Source organism: Alosa pseudoharengus, unplaced genomic scaffold (assembly GCF_046254945.1).
Source record: "Alosa pseudoharengus isolate Yale_2024_CS ecotype anadromous, Long Island Sound unplaced genomic scaffold, YU_APseudo_1.1 YU_APseudo_1.1_scf_9, whole genome shotgun sequence".
In the NCBI taxonomy this organism is placed as follows: Eukaryota; Metazoa; Chordata; class Actinopteri; order Clupeiformes; family Clupeidae; genus Alosa; species Alosa pseudoharengus.
The window spans coordinates 8,757,143-8,777,855 of record NW_027468881.1 but is presented as its reverse complement, the minus strand read 5'-3'; the positions used below and the strand labels follow the sequence as shown (position 1 = coordinate 8,777,855).

At 44.0% G+C, this 20,713-nt stretch overlaps 2 protein-coding genes across 2 annotated transcripts; both read right to left on the bottom strand.

Annotated features, from left to right (window-relative positions):
• Nucleotides 1-3,634: 3,634 nt before the first annotated feature.
• Nucleotides 3,635-5,401, bottom strand: LOC143114762 (tubulin alpha-1A chain-like). Its single transcript, XM_076276508.1, has 3 exons — nucleotides 5,192-5,401; nucleotides 4,963-5,111; nucleotides 3,635-4,748 (listed from the first exon to the last, which is right to left on the bottom strand). The coding sequence occupies exons 1-3, from the start codon at nucleotides 5,310-5,312 to the stop codon at nucleotides 3,768-3,770; spliced, it is 1,251 nt and encodes a 416-aa protein (XP_076132623.1). The 5' UTR covers nucleotides 5,313-5,401; the 3' UTR covers nucleotides 3,635-3,767.
• An 8,020-nt stretch (nucleotides 5,402-13,421) lies between these two features.
• pmelb (premelanosome protein b) lies at nucleotides 13,422-20,250 on the bottom strand. Its single transcript, XM_076276800.1, has 12 exons — nucleotides 20,177-20,250; nucleotides 18,371-18,453; nucleotides 17,818-17,964; nucleotides 17,445-17,588; nucleotides 16,988-17,149; nucleotides 16,392-16,742; nucleotides 15,725-16,057; nucleotides 15,151-15,294; nucleotides 14,880-14,979; nucleotides 14,499-14,704; nucleotides 13,959-14,049; nucleotides 13,422-13,572 (listed from the first exon to the last, which is right to left on the bottom strand). Exons 1-12 carry the CDS (start codon nucleotides 20,248-20,250, stop codon nucleotides 13,422-13,424), a joined length of 1,986 nt encoding a protein of 661 aa, XP_076132915.1.
• Between the last annotated feature and the right edge of the window lie 463 nt (nucleotides 20,251-20,713).

Genomic DNA, 20,713 nt, shown 5'->3' with positions numbered 1-20,713 from the left:
GCATGCAAATGTGTGCATATGTGAGTTTGCTTTTGTTTATAAGAGTGTGTGTGTGTGTGTGTGTGTGTCTGTGTGTGTGCATGTGCGTATGCGTGCCTGTGTTTGTGTGTTTATGTGTGTGCGTGTGTGTGTGTGCGTGTGTGTTTGCATGCCCACATGCGTATGCGTGCCTGTGTGTGTGTGTTTATATATCTGCATTCATGTGAGTGGGTGTTTGTGCATGTGTGTGTGTGTGTGTGTGTGTGTGTGTGCTTGCCTGTCTGTATGTGTTTATGTGTGTGTGTGTGCTTGCCTGTCTGTATGTGTGCGACTGTGCGTGCGTGCGTGTGTGTGTGTGTGCGCATGTGCGTGTGTGTGCATGTGTGTGTGTGCACGTGCGCGTGCATGTACTTTATGTGTGCAAATGACAAATGAGTGGGTATGGGTTAGGTTCATGCGGGCTCTTGAGACTAACATACCATAAATATTTTGTCATCTTGGGTGCAACGGTTCAGGCTAGTTATTTAGGGGAGTGGCCACCAAGTTTCATGTTCCCTGGTGTTTCAGTAACCCGGGAATCACTGACCAAAATTGATGACAGTAAAAAGAAAAAAAGAAAAAAAAAATTATATTTTAAATGACTTGTTGTCCTGATTCTTCCTGTGGATCTTAGTGGGCACTGAGGAAGCAATAATTTCATCGCTAGTTTTTCATGATTACTATTTCAATTGTTTCATATCAAAATTCACTACTTAATTATGTGTTTTATGTAGTTTGTCGAGGACTGGTTCAGACACGTCACATCCATAACATGAAACCGTCACATCCATAACGCCAGTTTTTCCTACATAATGCATTACGAAAATGACGCATAGTTTCAAAAACACACTTTTTGTGTTCATTCAAGTCTCCTTCATGGTACATATATCATAGTTTTGGCAGTTTCCTTCAAAATTCACAGAGTTTGTAGAAAACCTGTAATCTCTCACAAAAGTGTGTCCATTTCATGTCACATCCATAACGCTGATAAAATGCCTTGTATTCTTAGGATGAAATTGATTATATGAAATTTGAGGATTTCTCAGTATTCAGAGGACAGAGGTTGCATTAAAAGTTATGCAAATTAATTCACTGATACTAATTTTGCCCCCACTCTAAGGCATTTTGTTTACCAATATGAGTCCAATTGTCACATCCATAACGCTGGAACTGCCCTAAACATCAGTATACTTTTGGTTTGCCATCCATCATGCGGAATCAATCAGCCTATAGTCGCTAAGCCGAGAACATCCAGTTCTAACATACAAATCTGCTATCAAGCGGACAGCTATCAATTAATGTCTATCATTCTATCTTTAGCGAATAATCAACACTGTCACCACCTTGAACAGTTATTTATTGATTTAAAAACCATTCAATTGAATACCTTGAGAGGACGTTCCCAGAACGTATTTTAAAGGTTGAATTTGTGTGACCTTTAGGGAACGTTCATAGAACGTTGTGTAGCCTATTTTCTGGAGTAGCCTACTTCATGAAATAACTGGCTGTGCTGGTAATCCCTATCTGTTGAGATCTTTGGTTCAACCATAATGTTGATGGGGAGCTAGAGTATGTCCTATAGTCATACCAGTGAAACTGGATAAGAAGGCTGTGCATCTGTGTAGGTTACGCCTTCAGGAGACTGTCAGTAGGCTATGATTCAGCACACACAAGATAACAGCAGCTGTTGCCGAGAGGGACAGTGATGCCAGCTGACTAGGTCTAGCCTGAGTGTGATCTCAGTTACATTCTGCGGAACTCCCCGACAGCTTTACATAGCGGAAACTTGAAGACCAAACATAAAGATAAATAATCCACAGCGTTGGTTCACCTGATGTGCCGGGCCGCCTGAAACTTGGATCAAACATCCACACGCACGTCACACATAGGCCTAGCAGCAGGACAATTGCTGTAGTATTTAAGCCTGCTGTCTGTATGTGTAGGCCTATGTAATATGTAAAATCCTTTGAATGTAATACTACTCATCATGTTCAAAACACAACACAATGCATTTTATTATGAAGGATTTAACTGTTCTCTGTGAACAGTTTTAGTGGTACTGTCATGGTTTGCAGGGGAATTGACCCAAATGGAAGGCAGATCAAGGCTAGGCAAGATACACTTGGAATAAACAGGAAACTTTACTGAGAAACTGAGCAACACACAAACCAAACTACGCGTCAAGACCGACAAAGAACACAGGGTACACAAGGAAGAAATACACTGGGGAACGCGACACAGGTGAAGACACTGAAACAATAATCAGGTACAGGAGAGAGGCAGAGACACAGGTATGAGAAAAACCAGGAACAAGAAGCACATGACACATAGGAGCACATGGCACAGGAAGTAAACAAAGGAGACACAAAGGAATACAAAAATCAAAAGGTACACAGGAAAAAGACCAAGACCCTTACAGTACCACCAACCCCCCACACACACACACACACACACACACACACACTTCCTAAAAGGAAAAAAAGAGAAGTCAAAGCAGGGTGGGTGGAGGGGGCCAAAGGCAGGAGGGTCAGGCAGGCGGCCAGGTGGACTGCCGGATAGGGCCAGCGGGTCAGGCGGGCGGCCAGGTGGATAGGCGACAGGCCTGCAGGAATTGAAGCATTTAATCTACATAGCATGCGAGAATACCCCCAACTATCGGATGTGCATGGAAACTGTTCTGTTCTGTTTGTCATAGTGTATTTGTGCAACACAGTCTTTTCCAAACTGGCAGTGCCCAAAACACAACACAATAGAACACAACATAACACATTTTACTATGAAGGATTTAACCGTTCTCTTTGAACAGTTTTAGTGGTACTTGGTTATAATGTATTAAGTACATGGGTTATATGACTAAAAGAGATTGTGGATAACTGCTAAATACAATCTATATTAAATCATTCTTAATCATTCATGATAATTGCAATTAAAAAAGGTTAATTTATTAAACCTGATAGAGGTCTTTATTACTGGATATGTTTGGGTGAGTCCATAAAAGTCTAAATCTGCTCATGATCTAAAATGCAGTCACTGATTGATTTTATTTGTTTATTTTCAAGTATGCCAATATTTGGCTCACTCTAAACATTAACATTCCATTTTGGATAGGGCAGTAGATTGATACTGTGGTAAGGTGACATCTGGCACAATGTATCCTAACCCACATAATAAAAACAGGCAAAATGAGTAGTTAATTAGTAGTTTTTAGTACATTTACTGAGGCCAGTGAAACGTAACCTATGCTGCACTTCAAAGTGACATGTTCCCACTGTAAGGTCATGTGATTGTTCAAATCATGTGAGAAATCTATTTACATCTCCTCTGAATCTCCAGATCACATGTTGCCACAGGTTATTTACAACACTTTGTAAAATGTGAATAAAAAATAATGCTATGATTTAGAATGAACATATTTCTAAATGAACATATTTTTTTCCAAAAAACAATATGATTTCTCTCCTTCAAAAGGTGATATGTTGTCTTTCAACTATTGTCAATTAAATATAGGTTTGACATGATTTGTAAATCATAGCATTCTATTTTTATTCACATTTCACAAAGCATCCCAACTTTTTCGGAATTCGGGTTATAAGAAAAGACACCATACAAACAGAAAAATTTTTAAGACCAGGAATTTTATTTGTTATCCGACCATGACCCGCAAAATAACAATTGGTGCATGGGCTTATTCCAAGGCTTGGTAAACATTTGTTGTAGCTTCTCATTGATTGGGTACCTGGTGTTGCAGTTTAGTACTCCTCTCCCTCTTCCTCGCCCTCTCCTTCAATGGAGTCAACTCCAACCTCCTCATAATCCTTCTCCAGGGCGGCCATGTCCTCTCTGGCCTCGGAGAACTCTCCCTCCTCCATGCCCTCACCTACATACCAGTGCACAAAGGCACGCTTGGCGTACATCAGATCAAACTTGTGATCCAGCCGGGCCCAAGCCTCAGCAATAGCAGTGGTGTTGCTCAACATGCACACAGCCCTCTGCACCTTGGCCAGGTCTCCACCTGGGACAACAGTAGGGGGCTGGTAGTTGATACCAACCTTGAAACCAGTGGGACACCAATCCACAAACTGGATGGTGCGCTTGGTTTTGATGGTGGCAATGGCAGCATTAACATCTTTGGGCACCACGTCACCACGGTACAGCAGACAGCAGGCCATGTACTTGCCGTGACGGGGGTCACATTTCACCATCTGATTGGCTGGCTCAAAGCAAGCATTGGTGATCTCAGACACTGAGAGCTGCTCATGGTAGGCCTTCTCCGCAGAGATCACTGGGGCATACGTGGCCAGAGGGAAGTGGATACGAGGGTAGGGCACCAAGTTGGTCTGGAACTCTGTCAGATCAACATTGAGGGCACCGTCAAATCGGAGGGAGGCTGTGATGGAGGACACAATCTGACCAATGAGCCTGTTGAGGTTTGTGTAGGTAGGGCGCTCAATATCAAGGTTTCTACGGCAAATGTCATAGATGGCCTCATTGTCTACCATGAAGGCACAGTCAGAGTGCTCAAGGGTGGTGTGGGTGGTCAGAATGGAGTTGTAGGGCTCCACCACGGCAGTAGACACCTGGGGGGCTGGGTAGATGGAGAACTCCAGCTTGGACTTCTTGCCATAGTCGACGGAGAGGCGCTCCATCAGCAGGGAGGTGAAGCCAGAGCCAGTGCCTCCCCCAAAGCTGTGGAAGACGAGGAAGCCCTGCAGACCTGTGCACTGGTCAGCCTAAGGATAGAGAAAAAAAAATAGTGAGAGTAAGTACCTGACAAAAGTGAGTGAAAATAGATTTTGTGATTGTTAAACATTGAAATATTATGTTTTATATATTTCTTAAACACTCAGGGCTCAAATATATCACTGATGACAAAAAACATAACCTCTAATTCTGATATGATTCTCATAAGACCATAATGACAAGCATCCGGCCTTGAATACCCACCAGTTTGCGAATCCTGTCCAGTACAAGGTCAATGATTTCCTTGCCAATGGTGTAGTGACCACGGGCATAGTTGTTGGCAGCATCCTCTTTGCCAGTGATGAGCTGCTCTGGGTGGAACAGCTGGCGATAGGTCCCAGTGCGTACCTCATCTGAGTAAGCAAGAGTAGTTAATCAGAGTAATCAGTTAAAATCCTACTGTTTCTACAATAATGATTTGAGGTGTTCTTACCGATCACAGTGGGCTCCAGGTCCACAAACACAGCCCTGGGTACATGTTTTCCAGCACCAGTCTCACTGAAGAAGGTGTTGAAAGAGTCATCTCCTCCTCCGATGGTCTTGTCGCTGGGCATCTGTCCGTCCGGCTGGATGCCGTGTTCAAGGCAGTAGAGTTCCCAGCAGGCATTGCCAATCTGGACGCCAGCTTGACCCACGTGGATGGAGATGCACTCACGCTGTAAAGAAAGGGAGAAATACATTTACAATTGAATTCACAGATATTCAGAAATACAATTGAATCAGAAACAACATATTTTTTAACCCCAACTGAAGGGTTGTCTGTTTTTTTCCCCTCAAGTGCTGTGCTCTTGAAAATTTGACTTCTGAAGGCTCTCTGGGCTGGGTTCACAGTGCTGCTATAGCATAAATCCCTCTGTAAGCATCTATTGGTGCATATACCTTTGGGGGCAGCCGTGGCCTACTGGTTAGTGCTTCGGACTTGTAACTGGAGGGTTGCCGGTTCGAACCCTGACCAGTAAGTGCCCTTGAGCCTTCCCCTCAACCCCTCACTGCTCCCTGAGCGCCGCTGTTGTTGCAGGCAGCTCACTGCGCCGGGATTAGTGTGTGCTTCTGTTCACTGTGTGCTGAGTGTGTTTCACTAATTCACGGATTGGGATAAATGCAGAGACCAAATTTCCCTCACGGGATCAAAAGAGTATAGTTATAGCCTACTTACTTATACTCTACCACTTAGTGGTATTTGGCTCTTTCCTCACATTAGGCTATCTACTTTGTGGGGGTTGTCACCTACCCTATTAATATTTTATGATTTGCGCAGTAAGTGATACTTTCATTCACACACTGAAATGGGAAACCATAGGGCTAAGGTTTCCCTGACATTTTTTTAAGGATTAATTCTAAAATAAATTAGTGTACGATGTTATGCGCCAAACGCCTACGTGGTATGCACGCAAGCAGCAATGCATGCAGGAAGCAGAGGGATGGACATGTCATCAGCATCAGCATCGTAACGTTTGATAGGACACGCTGACCGTATAGCCTACAGACCGGCTACAACCAGATAATTTATTCACATCACATTTGTGCAGACTCTGCCTCAGACAGTTCCACAAGCCACGTATAGGCTACTGTACACGGCAAAAAGGAATTGCGCCTTGAAATAACTGAAGCTGCATTTTCATCGTACTGATATAGCTAATGACCTGAGAGATGTATTATTTTCTATCATTACGCATAAATGACAGGCATCTTTGCCTTCTGTCTCATTTACCAGTCTCCATAGCTTACCATTTCTATGAAATATGGTAGGGTCGAAATACCAAACATCGTTCAAATAATAAGATGAACAATATTCTTACCATTTTTGACTCTGGTCTTGTTCTTAAATAAGGGTGGGCTGAATCTCTTGTCTGGTTTCTTACAGTTCGACAGTGAGGGGTCGATGTAAGATGAATAGATGTCTGGTACACGAAGCCGGTGTATATATACTGGGGTCGCCCTGGCGACTGCGTCTCTCACACTTTTATTGGTCAGATGGTGGAAGATCTTCCTGCCAATAAAATCTAAAAAATCCTGTTGGATGCAGTCGGGTTTCTTTGTTAAGGACCGCCTAGACAGCCTCACCCAAATGTCCTGTCTGCAACTTCAGCTATGGTTGTAATACAGTAGTTACATGATTATTTCGTTCATAGTTATTTAACTGTTTGTCCTTTTGTATGGTATACTGTTTAAATTATGTGTTGATATATAGGGTTATTGAGGGTTAGCACTTATAGGCTAGAAAAAATGATGATATTGAAGGGACCAGTGCTGCACAGTGCTAACCCCCCCCCCCCCACACACACACACACACACACACACAAACACATACACACACACACACCTCCAAGCTTTCCTCTTACTGCAGCTGCAGCTTCCTTTGCCATAATAGAAACAAGGAAGTCATCCATCAGCAAATCTGACTGAAATACTTCACCAGATGAGCACTTATCAGAATTGTACAGCTAAAAATATTTGTCTTATATGGATCAAATAAAAATATGGCCTGTCATGAGGGAAATACACAGTTGATTCTTGTTTTCAGATCAGATTAGCTGCAGTGTGACCTCATCCAACTTTGGGCATGGTGTGTGTATCAGGAAACCTAAGCCTATATCTTTACACAACAGAGACCTGTATATCCATTTAGGCTAGTGGTGGTTTGAATTAAACTTGAGGCTAAGGAGGGTGATTCAGCATATGGGAGATAGCAAAAGGTCAGGTGACCCAGTCTTGGATGGTAAATAGGGCAGCAGTTTACAGACACCTAACCCCCTAACCCTCTGCTTGGGCTGCTGCTGTTGCTAGGCGATGAATAGCAGAGTTGCTTGGACACCCATCGGCCTCCTAGAGGTTTAACACAAGTCTGCCTCTCAATTGCATTTATCTGGAGGGCACGTGACCAAGCCTGGATGACCGCATGGGGGCTGGGCAAAGGGGGCTGCAGAGAGATGGGTTTGGGTGGGGCAGGCAGGGGGGTTGGTTGAGTATGATGAATCCCTTCCTCAGGGTCTCATCTGTCCTGCTACAAATCCCTATATGTCCCTTTAACCAATGGGAGAGTTACACTGCTGCGGCTCCACATTGTTAATTGAAGATAGTGCTGTTGTCCTATCCTGACCATTCACAAGGAAAAGATCAGAGACAATGTTAAAAATATAACCACATCAAAGTATGAAGGTGATGAAAGGCAGCAGTTGTATTTTGACTGACAGATGAGAAATGAACCTGGGTAGTAATTAGCTATGGAGAGCAGGCTAAGTGTGTCATTGTGATACCTCAAATATTGTAAGTTAGGCCTGCAAGCTGACACTGCTAGACCCCAAGGGTTCACACCAACGGAGGACGGATTTCATGTCTAAGTGCGCCATGGTTACAGGCTTTGTTTGTGTAGTATACTGTATGTACTCGGAAGGCTTTGTTATGGTTTCCATAACGCTGTGTCAAACATTCCACTGTGTTGCACATGTCCGCTTCATCAAACATAATTTTGCTGGGAATAGTTCTCTCTGTCCCATTCCTTTGGGATAGTCAGGACTAATGTACTGCACTTCAATTCACTTTGTGTGCAATATGGCTTCCAGCATCATGTGGGCTATGTTACTAAAATGCTGCAGCACATGCAGGGGAAATGGAGTTGCTGTACATCATGTAGCTTTGTGCCCTTATTCCCATACATGACAGCTATCTATTTTCTCTTCAGTATAACAGGAAATATGGTAAATGTAGAGAAACATGAGAGGCAACATTGCTGAAGCAGATCTTCAGTAAGATCTTCCTCAGTAATGCGGTGCCTATTTGACACACGCCCACTATGCTTTATCAGTCCTTCTCTTTGTTCTGTAATGCACTTCTAATTGTGTTAAGGCCAGAACAAATCAATACTGACCATAAAATATGCATGCAGAGAGTCCAACTGATAAATTCAGTGAGAGCCTTTGTCAGTGGCAAAGCAACAATGTAACTTTAAGCAAATAAGATGAAACAGTGAGGAAAATGCATTAGGAGAAGAGATACAAAACACACAATGGATGACTGAGGAGAACGAGTTCATGCTTTTCCGAGACAAGGATGACATCAGCGATGACAGACAAACCTTTTCTACAAATCACAAATCATCTTCATGATGTCTTTTGTTATGTCCTAAATCCCCACCTTACTAAACACTGAAGAAACTTGACCAAAAATCAGCTCAAGGAGCACATCCTGATAAAAATACAGTCATCTAATGAGTTCCTTTTACATTAGACAAATAGTCACCGGGAGATGTGGCTCTCCTCGGGGATCTGTTCTTTATCCCTGTGTAACCTCCAATCCTGGGCCCAGCTGCAGCGCTGGAATGATCGGTAGGGGTCTTCTCCAGGGTGCTCTTCCAAACACTGGAAACAGAACCTGCAGCTCACAAACAGAGGGGAGATGCATGCAAAGAATGAGGTTTGTTTTGGATTTTTCACCATGGCGACAAGGCAACGCTCCTTTGTGTCTTTTACTATGGTAATGGTCTGTGTTCGTTTGAACTTTTATGCACACATTAAAGCTGCAGGGGTCATAAATCCAGCTCAGAGTTTATTGATCCTTGAGTTCCAGATCCCGTAGTTGATGGTGGACTCAGTAGCATGAAATCTCAGGCCAGCAGGTTCTGAACTGTTCTCTGTTCATTTATTTCCATTTGTGTGTAATGTTAAAGAAAAGAAGCAGTCCTTAAACTGAAGTCAGACACTTATGGTTAAAATAGATTTAAAAACACACCACTACTGGGATGTTATAAAAATAGTATCAGGCCTGTGGCAAAAACTCCAGCTGTAGGCTTGATTATAGGAGCCAGAGAGTGCAGCATGACAGCTTATCCCTGGATGCCAGAGATGGTTGTGTGGGCAACAGAGAGAACTCAGACATCTCTTTGTGCTTCATCATCCCCTCCCCACTAGCAGATTACTCCCATAATGTCTCTTTCTCTCTCTCTGTGTATGTGTGTGTGTGAGACAGAGAGACAGAGAGACACATGCAGTGGCATGGAGAGGGAGAGATAATCATGGGTGCTGAAGTCCCACAGACTCTGAGCCATTCTGTACCACTGACAGGGCAAAACACAGGACATGCTGGTCACGTGACCTGCCTGCTCTGGCTAGATGACATCACAGCACTCAAATCTAGGGCAGAGAGAAGGGGAAATGCATGTGTGTGTGTGTTTGTGTGTGTGTGTGTGTGTGTGTGTGTGTGTGTGTGTATGTGTGTGTGCGCTTTGTGTGTATTTTGTGTGTGTGTGTGTGTGTGTTTGTCTGTGTGTGTGTGTGTGTGTGTGTGTGTGTGTTCTGTGTAAGTATGACTGAAAGACTAAAAGACTAAGTGGTCTGGAGACGAAAAGAAGGACAGAGATAGCGGAAGGATCTGGAACGCTCTTCTTGCTGTACACTGCCTGTCCTAAGAGGGTTAGCCATCGGAAAAAAACAGAGAAAGAAAGTGTACAGTTTGTCATTGTGTTGAACGCTTGTTGCTAAAATAATGTCATGGTCACTATGCCCACCACCCATGGGACTGGGTGGGAATGTTTCCTCTTATTGTGCGTGAAATTGATATGTAAACTCTCATTAGCTGTTTTGTTTGATATCTTTATATCTTCATTCTGTTTCATTTTTCTGTTGGGTTTTATCACTTTTCTACCATAAATAGACTTTGTATTCACCCATATCAAGACTATACTATAAGAGGACATACCTCAAATTAGTAATTGTGTTGTGAGATATTTTCACAAATGCTGTTCAAAATGCGTGTGGAACACCACAATGGGTGGGAGGCAGTCAAAGCACCCGTATGAGGAAGGAGTTCTCTTGTTGAGCAAGATAAAGAAGAATTCCAACTTCCCCTTATTCTACCGAGAACTGATGAGTAGATTTAACTTCAGTCATTTTAAGACTGCTTTTACAAGGTATTTTCAGTAAAGAGCTAAAAGAATGCTGTTTTGAACATCATCAGCCCAGACAGTAGAGCCACCCTTTCCTTATGTGTTTCCTCCAACTCTTCAAAGGCACATGCTGGCATCTTGACTGACTACAGCACTTGACTGAACAGCAGTAGTATTGTGTACATGTAACACACATGGGGCCAGGTGGAGGGTGAAAAGAGTGTGAAAAAGTCAGGCGACTGCAGACCCTTGCCCCTGTCACGCGTGACGCAATATTGACCAAGGTTAAAGGGACACCAGGCAAGCCTGATGCTTTTTCTCTACGAAACTCCCCCTCGCTCGTTCTGAAGCTCTTTTTCTTTTCTTTGCATCTTCCGTCAAGGGTTTTCGCTGCTTCTTCGCTGGCTCTGCCATTATACACACGTTTGCAACAATCGCTAGCGTTTCGTTAGCCTGCCTCTGTGCTGTAAACTGATCCTGCTTCGGTCGGCGGGTACGATACACTGAACTTGCAAGCGGGATATTCTTCCTACAGGCATAGGGGCGGGCGAGAGAGTCTTCATTCGCCCTGTAATGAGTCATTTAACCATATACCAACTTACAAAGATGAGTAATTAACACGAAAACGTTGCCTGGTGTCCCTTTAAACCAAATCTCAGCATCTGTGCTCTGAGCGGGATACAGATTATCATGTTGGTGGACTGAGTTATGGTGACCCTCTGGCTTGTGTACAAATTTGAAGTACATCGGACAAATACTTGAGTGAGTGAGTGGACTCAGACGGATATGGATAGGCAGACAGGCCTCATTACAGTAACCTCCCACAGACTATCTGCTGTGTTGAGAGTGGCTGGAACATAAAGAATATTTAACCAGATACTACTTATACCATTCTGAACCCATGGCTGATAAACCTCTGGTTCTGACACCGCCTTCGCTTGCGCATGAAAGCTAGCGAAGAGCCTAGCACACCTCCCCCATGTAGTGCCACCGCAGACCTCCCCCATGTAGTGCCACCGCACACCTCCCCCATGTAGTGCCACCGCACACCTCCCCCATGTAGTGCCACCGCAGGGGGCTGGATCAGCGAGCTGACTCTCATTCTTTGGGAGCTCAGGCTGGGCGTGACACAAGCGAGCGGCAGCCGGTGACAGCTGTGTGCTGGACCTCCCCCCTCTCTCTCCCTCTCCCTCACCCTCTCTCTTTCTCGTTCCCTCTCCTGCCTCCTGTTTCAGGGACATGTGGCAGCTGCACTTCACCTCAGGGCCGTAACACGACCAGAGGGGCCCATGGACGGTGTGTCCCAGATGACACATCAAAGTTTAGATGAGGCAGCTTCCTCTCTGTCACCTACTCCTGGTGAAGATGTCATGCTCTGTGGCTTCATAGGGGGCCATGCTTAACTCAATGGCTGCTGTCCTGCTGTAATCTGGTCCTTCATTGTAACAGGTCACTTTGTGTTTCAAAACAAGGTGAGGGCTTGCCAAACAAATACGTCCTTGCCTTCATCAACCTCTTTAGATGCATACAACCATTTTGATGTGTTTTATTTGTTTAGGTCTACAGCTGAACAGTTATACAGTTTGTACGCCATAGCTGATGGATGAGTTAGCACGTTTTACTCTTTCAGTGTTACTACAGCATGTATACTGCTATGTAACTAAGAACCCTCTACCGAGATGGAGATTCACAATAATCAGTCATGCGTCTCCAAATCGGTCTCTCAGCTGAGGCTCTACAGTATCTGACATCTTCGTATCCACTGACCTTAAAGCCGCTCTGTTGAAGGCCTTGCTCATAAACATACCTCAACAACTCTCTCATCAGACTGTGCCCTCAATTGCACACCCTCTCTGATTGGACACATCCTTGATGCTGTCTCATCCACACTCAAGGCTAAGTTGGTGCTCCACCTTCAGTAGTGCCCTGTTATGTGTGCTCTAGTTATCTCTGAGCAGTGAATAAGGTCTGATTCAAATGCACATTCATATACTTTACAGGACAGGACATTATTTTGCGTCAAACCTGAACACCATATTCAAAACTGCATCACTCCCTCTGCTTCTCTTACTGATTGTGATGTTCCTACGATTTTGGACTAGCAGATTAAGTGTTGTATGAACAGCAGGGTGCGGCTTATGGGCCGTTTTAGGCATGATTTCTTAATGATTTTTGTAAAACAGATTACACATCTCCATCATGGGCATCCTCTCTCTTTCAGTCTGCCTCTGAGAAGATTCATAACATCAGTCCAGAGTAGATTAATCAATCTTTAAAGCAACATGTATGGGTGTCAATGGGTGCCACAGTGATGGTAATATGAAAAAGTAGTATAATGTGTTTGTGATACACAATTTTAAATGCAAAGCATTGCAATTGATCATAGTATTCAACATTTTATTACATGTAAACCTTTCATTAATACATCAACAAACAGATAACCAAATATAAGAGATTAAGGCCTTGGGGACAACATAGCATCTACAATGTCTTCTTTCAGTACTGTCACACTTACACGTATAAAAAGTCTAAAAAATAATCCATAAACAGCAAAATGGTCTGTAAAAAACTGATGTTGATTAAAACATTCATTATAAAAAGGCCAATACAGCAAATGCCAAGAACCTCTGTAAAAAGCAAAAATGCATAAAAACAATAAAAAAAAGATTCTATTTAGACTTTTTTAAGGGATACAACATGCCTAGACCCTTGTAACAGATCTCATATATGGCAAAGTCCACTGACCATACCACTCTGCACAGGGGGATGGGGGGTGATGAGATTATACCACTCTGCGGAGGAGGGTGCGGTTGTCTCCAGGCCCATGGCCACTCAGGAGGCTCCAGATGAGGGCAGGGAAGGAGCTCAGCCCACCACAAGCCTGTTGGTCTGCGGCCGGCAGCTCTGTCAGAGGCCTGTAGCCCTTAAGACGCCTGGTGGACAGAGACAAGTCACGTGTAAGGAAAGCAGTCCCCCAGCAGGAGTTTCAGTGTGGTACATTCCAGTCATTCCACTGGAGCTGGTTAACACTTCCATGCCATAGTAAAACCAGGTCAGATCAGACTGGAATCTGACAGTTACTAGGGAGACTAAAAGATGCCGATGTCCATCCAATAGCACTTAACAAATAGTGACAAAAATATATCACTGTCAAATATCTAAGTACCATTCACATTCAGGTAAGATTAATATTGGACTGCCAGAAAGTGTTTTCAGAGTTGGCCTCTTTGAGGGGATTGAAATATTTTTTGTGAAATGTTGATTTGAATACATTTTGTCGTATGAAAGGATCATATGAGCATAGGCCGGTCTGACTCACCTGTAGGTAAATGCCACTGTTCCGACCGCTGAAGCCACTATGAGAACACCAAGGACCATGGCAACTGTTCCCGTGGATGTCATCTTGGAGCCTGTGAATTAGATATTCCTTCAGTCAACATATAGCTTAATGTTAATGTGATCTTAGTCTTCTGTCAAATATGAAGAAGGGGGTCATTTAAATACCATGCTGATAAAATTTTGAACCAAAGCTAGTGAGAAAACCAACTCATGTCCAAATCTTCTAGTGCAAATTGTCTCATGCAACCTACAAAGACCTACAACGAGTATACAATACTCTTTAAGGACTGCTTATCTCTGGCTTGGGGTAACAGAGTGGGGTGGTTACAGTTCTTCTAGAAAGCTGCTCATTTGCAGTATACACAGCTATAGTTTAGTGACATGGACCTGCACTGCTCAGCTGAAGTGGGGTGCCCCCTTGTGTTCCATACTGGTAATGCACAGTAATACACAATGTGAACTCGAGAAACAGTTCTATGGAAATGAAAGCTGAGCGATGACTGGTGGAATCCACACATACCCATATTCACGCTGACCCTAGTGCTGGTGACAGCAAGGCTGACGTCGTTTGTCATGGACACGTTGACACAGAAGATTCCGGAGTCGTTGAAGAACTGGCGCAAGACCAGCTGACAGTCTGGAGTTGTTGGCACAGGGTTGCAGATGGTCTTGACTGGCATGACACAGTTGGCGTCTGACACCACGGTGCACACCTCCGTGGGAAGGCTGCTGAGAGAGACTAGTGGTTAAGGTCCACTGAACACACAACAAGCAGAGTTTTACATTGCGAGTGTGTGTGTGTGTGTGTGTGTGTGTGTGTGTGTGTGTGTGTGTGTGTGTGTGTGTGTGTGTGTGTGTGTGGTGCCTTTTTCAGTGCTGTGCCAGAGTGTGTCCCACTCACCTGCCCCGGCAGGTGATGGTGAAGTCCACAGCATTTGGTTCTGTCTCGGTCATCAGCACAGCATTGGACACCTGCACAATCTCCACACTCTCGATTCCCTCTGAAGACAAATAGATAGATAGATGATAGATAGATACTTTATTGATCCCCAGGGGAAATTCAAGAATGTCTGAGGTTAAAACACTGTCACTTGTCACTGTCACATCACACCTGATCCTATAGAGGGCTTACCCTACAACCCATTTCCTCAAAACAATATATGGAAACTCACCAACGATTTCAATGCCGGTGGAGAAGGAACCGTAGCGGTAGATCAAGCAGTCATCATTATGGGCGTACCTCTTGGTGATCACCACAGCAACCTGCTGTGGGTCAGTGTCCTCATCCTCCTGGGGCGCCCCATCAGTTGGGGCAGCTAGAGACACACAGGGGCGACTCAGTGACCAGGGCTACTGACTGCTCATGAGAGGATGAGGGCGTTTGTGACTTTGCTGACTAATATTCATATTCACAGTTTTGTTCACATGTAATTAATGGTATAAATATATTTAGCTGTGCCTGTATTTCGTAATCTTAATTTTGGTCTTATTGGGCAACGTTGTGAAGCACTTCACTGTATGTATACTGGCTGATGAGTTTCAAAATAAACGGAATTGCCTGCATACCGCTTCTGGTACATTCATTCTTTAATGACTAGTTTGTCATTGAGGTATATAATAAGCTGTACAGTTTAATGATCATTTTCACTAAGTAATGTCTCAGTGTATAGTTTAGTAATACGTTTCAATAAGCGTGTTCCTTATAAATAAATAAAGAATATAAATGAGGTGTTGCTGGGGACTCACTAGTGGCAGCGTCCATGACAGAGTTGACCCCCGTCTCCTCCTCCTCCGCCACGCGCCTCTCTGTGCCCACTCTCACCACGGCCGCTGGGATGACAGTGGTGACGCTGTCCACCGCAGGGTTGATGGACGCGGCACGGTCATTCATGTCCTCGACTGAGTCCGCAGGGCCTTTGGTCACCTCCATCTCCACAGCCACAGGGACAGAAGGGGGGTCGTCCTCACCCTCGTCCCCAGCGGCAGAGGCCTCCGAGGGGGAACTGGTCGCGCCGAGGTCGGAGGAAAGCTGGAAGGCCGGGACGGTAACGTCCTCTTTTGGCTCTGCTGGTGTGTCAGCTGAGTTGCAGAAGGAGGGTGATATATTATGGTTGGACATCTTACCAGTTTGACTCATTCATGGATGTTAATGTTAATGTTCATTTTAATGTTAATGTTAATTTGTTTGAAATTGAAACACTCAAGACCATCAGATTTGACATCCTGAGATCCTAACTATTTGTTATGCAATTCTGAGGAGACTGGTCTCTGTTATGAAACTGAAAGCAACCAAAGGAAAATCAAAAGGTGTTCAAATGAGTTAAAGAATCAAAAGAGTATATTTCTAACTTATTTCTGGATTTTTTACTTGGTATACCTTAAACTGTCCATTTCTCTGAGGGCTTAGACTGACCTGTGGTGAAGTCCTGTGCGGGAGGAGCCGGGATCTTGGTGGTGGGACTCCGCATGGTAGGGGCGTTGGCAGGGGTGGCACACGATGGATCTGGAATGGCGGCCTGTACCACCATCTTGGGACGGAAGCTGCCAGACTGTATGTAGGTGTGTGTAACCGTGGTTTCCCTGGAGATCACAGTGCCACTGCCATCCCCGAAGTCCCAGTTGAAGGTGACATCCGAGGTGCTGAGGTACTCGCTGGGGTCGTGCAGGGAGATGCTGAAGACCACGGCTCGGTTTTGCACAAAGCGCTGGTCATCCTCCTGAATGTCATTCACCTGGGACAGCACCACCTCAAAGGGAATCTGATCTAGGGGTGGTCAAATAGTCACAAACAGGATTATACACAATATCAGTTGCTATTAGTTATTTTAAGAATACACATTATGGATATAATTAGAAAATGGGTCACCCATTTAAAGTCACTGTCATCACATGACTCCTGTCGCTGTAAAGTAACATGTCTGTGTGCAGTATCAGTCTAACTATAATGTCAGTCCTTTTTGTTACCCTTGGGGATCAATAAAGTATCTATCTATCTATCTATCTACTGACCTGTGATGCAGAACTGTGTGGAAGCATAGCCGATGGGGATGAACTTGTCCCTCTTGCGGTAGTGGTAGATGACGACATCCATGGTGTAGGATCCCAGTGGGATGTTGTCCGTAGTTATGGTCAAAGAGGAGGAGGGCCCGTCACTTACCTGCCAGTACTGACCTGCAGAGGATACACACATCCTAAAGGTCAGAGGTCGCCAGAGCTTGACCTCGTCAGAGCTTGGTCGTGAGAACTTGACCTCCACCTAATTATTAATATTATTTATAATAATAATACCAATAATTATCCTCCTGACCTAATTATTGAGAGGTTATACATGTCATATGCTCCTGTATGAAATTATGTTCACTTTAGCTTTAACAGTGGAGGCCGCTATTAGGACATACAGGATGCGTTTGTGAAACTCTGTTGGTTGTTATACATATAGAGAAAATGCCAGAGGAGAGGATCATACCCCAGGTCTTCCACACAAACACATAGGGAGGTTTCTTATCTCCATCCTTCCTCAGGGGAACACCATCAGGGAACACAGCGTTCAAGTCCTCAGATGACCTGTGGTGCTCAGGGTACACAGGCTGTCCCTCATAGTACTGTTTGCCTGCAGAAAACAAACAAATACACAAAAATTATGGATCTCCTGAAAATGGATCATTATACCTCTTGTCCAAAATATGGATAGTTTCCTAAGACTGTTTATAGATGTGTAGTCTGGCCACAGAAGTGCATTTTAATTTGGGTTTGGTGGTTTATAGCATCTGCCATGCCAGTCATAATGTTTGCTTGCTGTGGTTGGTGCTTCTCATTGCTTTGGCATATGTGTAGCTTACCATCCACCGTGCAGTTCTCCGCCCACACTACCTCTCCGTCTGGCAGCACCTTCTGGTTGGCAGGGAAACGGATACCGATGGTGAAGGTGATCTTGGCTCCGGTCAGCGTGGGGGCGTCGTTACTGACATCAAACGTTACATCCCCACCTGAGGAGTACACAGCACGAACCATACAATACATACCACAGCAAGTAATAGCACCATTATACAAATAGAATAAAGCGTCCAAAGTATTTGTATATGTTTGTGTATGTTTATGGTTATTGCTATTATTCAGTTAAATTCTGTTTAATCTATAAATAATGTACATGTATGTATATAACAATTATCTATAGACTTATCATTAATTTAAAATGTTAGGCTTTTTGTTTGATAAATTGTTCATTTTAATGGTAATGTAATGTAATGCATTGATGTCATTGTAAGTCACTTTGGACAAAAGTATCTGCTAAATATCATAAAGATAAATCTGAACAAAAGTCTGAACGAGAGGGAGAGTCCCAGTGTGGGGGCACACTGCAGCTGTCCTGCTCTTCAGGCCTCACTCACTCACCTATCCAACTATTTCTGTAGCGGGCATCGCCATGTTTCCACACGGGGTACATCTTTGTGTTCCATGAATGATAACGGACATATCTGGCTTGAGTGTCGCTCTTTTGAACTTGTCCTGTACATGAACACATTTAAAATAAAAAAGATAATAAATGTCCACAGAACAAGATGTGTAGGATGTGTAGCATTTATATTATATGTAAAAATATATGTCAATATATAAAGTATATCTCAATATATTTCAGGGGTGAAAGCAAAGGTTATGCTGGTTTTGGATCAATTTTAGTTTTTGGCATTCGGCGTGGCAGCAGGCTGAGTGGTACAATAGGCTTTGTGTCGAAGAAACAGTATTACATCTGAGTGGTTCCTTTAGTCTGACTCTCGTGCCCTGTTAGGCCAAAAACAAAGGCCAGCCTGTTGTCTGTGATGCATGCTGACCAGTTGGCACTCGCACTGGCATGGGGGAGGGGTGTGTGTGAGTGTGTGTGTGTGTGGGGGGGGGGGGTTGGTGGAGGAGTGTGACCTGATGGCATATTTGGCACACTTCACACCTAACAGCAGACCTCCTCAAATCCCCCAATCCCACACATGTGAGGGTCAGCTGACCAGCTCCTGCTCCTGAACTGCTCCTGAATGGTGGGGTGTTTCCTATGGGGTGCGAGGTAGGCTGTAGTATTAAAGCCAGGGTCAGGGGGCCATAAAGGGCCGCCCACACCAGGAACGATAGCTATAACCATAAAGATAAAAGCGTCCACACTGACCAACGATAAGAAAAGTTTCTCTTTGTGTTGATGAATGTGATGGCTAAACTCATGATTTCTGTCAGTTTTTTGCAAACTTTCTCAAAATCGCTCTGAAAGTGATCCTTATCCTTGTTAATTGATTGTCTAATGGGTGTGCTCCCAATTATTGTGGATATGTTGTTATAATTATAGTTTTTGTGTGGATGTTGTCATTCATATTAGCTTGAACAATATTATTTTTTGCCGTTATCATTACAGTTATTGTTCTTGGTGTAAACGGCCCCTAATCCCCACCTACCCTCACACACACACACACACACACACACACACACATCCCACATCCCACACCCCACACCCTGCTGTCCACATCCATGGCTAACTTTTTACCTCTCCCTGCCCCTGACTTGGTCATTGAGGCATAAGGGATAAACGCAGCTTATGTCCCCTCTCAGCCACGCGCAGCCACTCCCACTCTGTACTCAGAGAAGTGGATTGGAGTGACCTTTTAACACCACCGGTTCACTGAACTTTAAATGACCAATGTGAACAAAGTGGTGGTGATATTCTGTGAGGACAGCTGACGAACATTTTTCAAGACTTCACACTTTGAAAGGACCTCACATGGACATTTCTGATAAGTCCAATGATTGCCTCCGTCTAATTGATTGGAAACCCCACACACCATTAAGCAACTCCACAAAGAGCCTTCAATGCAACATGGTACTTAAAGTATACGTTTTAACTGGACAGGCAAGCTCTAGTTGCAATGGAATGGTCTAGACACCAAAATGAAAAATAAGGAAAGCTTTTCATTCAGTCATTGTCCACTAATTTATCCATTCATTCATTCATTCATTTATTCATTCATTCATTCATTCATTCATTCATTCACGCCTGCATGTTCAAAATTGTGACATTTATTCTTATCAAACAGAGCAAAGTTCTGTATTATGGCTACTATTTTATCTAATGACATCACATAACATAACACAGTAAGTAGACTCAAGAGTTCTCTGTAACACCTGAGATACCTGTGCCCTACAAATGGACACAGCAACACACACATAGAGTGATACTTACTTGCAAATGCTGTTGTCGCCAACACTGCTAGAACCAATGGGGCTATGAGGGTCTTCATTGTGGAAGTGCTGTTGGAGAACCCTTGGTCAGTAAATTCCCAAATTGTAACAGATTGTGTTGTTTCGGACATTCAGCTTATATACAACATCAGACTCCCTCAGGTCTGACCTCACAGCCGGACCAAGCAGGCCACTCCCCGCATGCGGCAGAAACTTCATCTCTCTCTTTTACTCTTTCACTCACTCACACACACACAGACACACACACACACACACACACACACACACACACACGCGCGCGCGCGCACACACACACACACACACACACACACACACACACACACACACACACACACACACACACACACACACACACACACACACACACTCACACGCATTACAGTTTTTCTCGATTGCTTTTACCTGCTTAAGTCTGAATTGAGAGCGTGATTTCAGATTTGACACAGGTATCAAAACGATTGAGAAAAACTGTAAGCAGGTAAAAGCAATCGAGAAAAAATG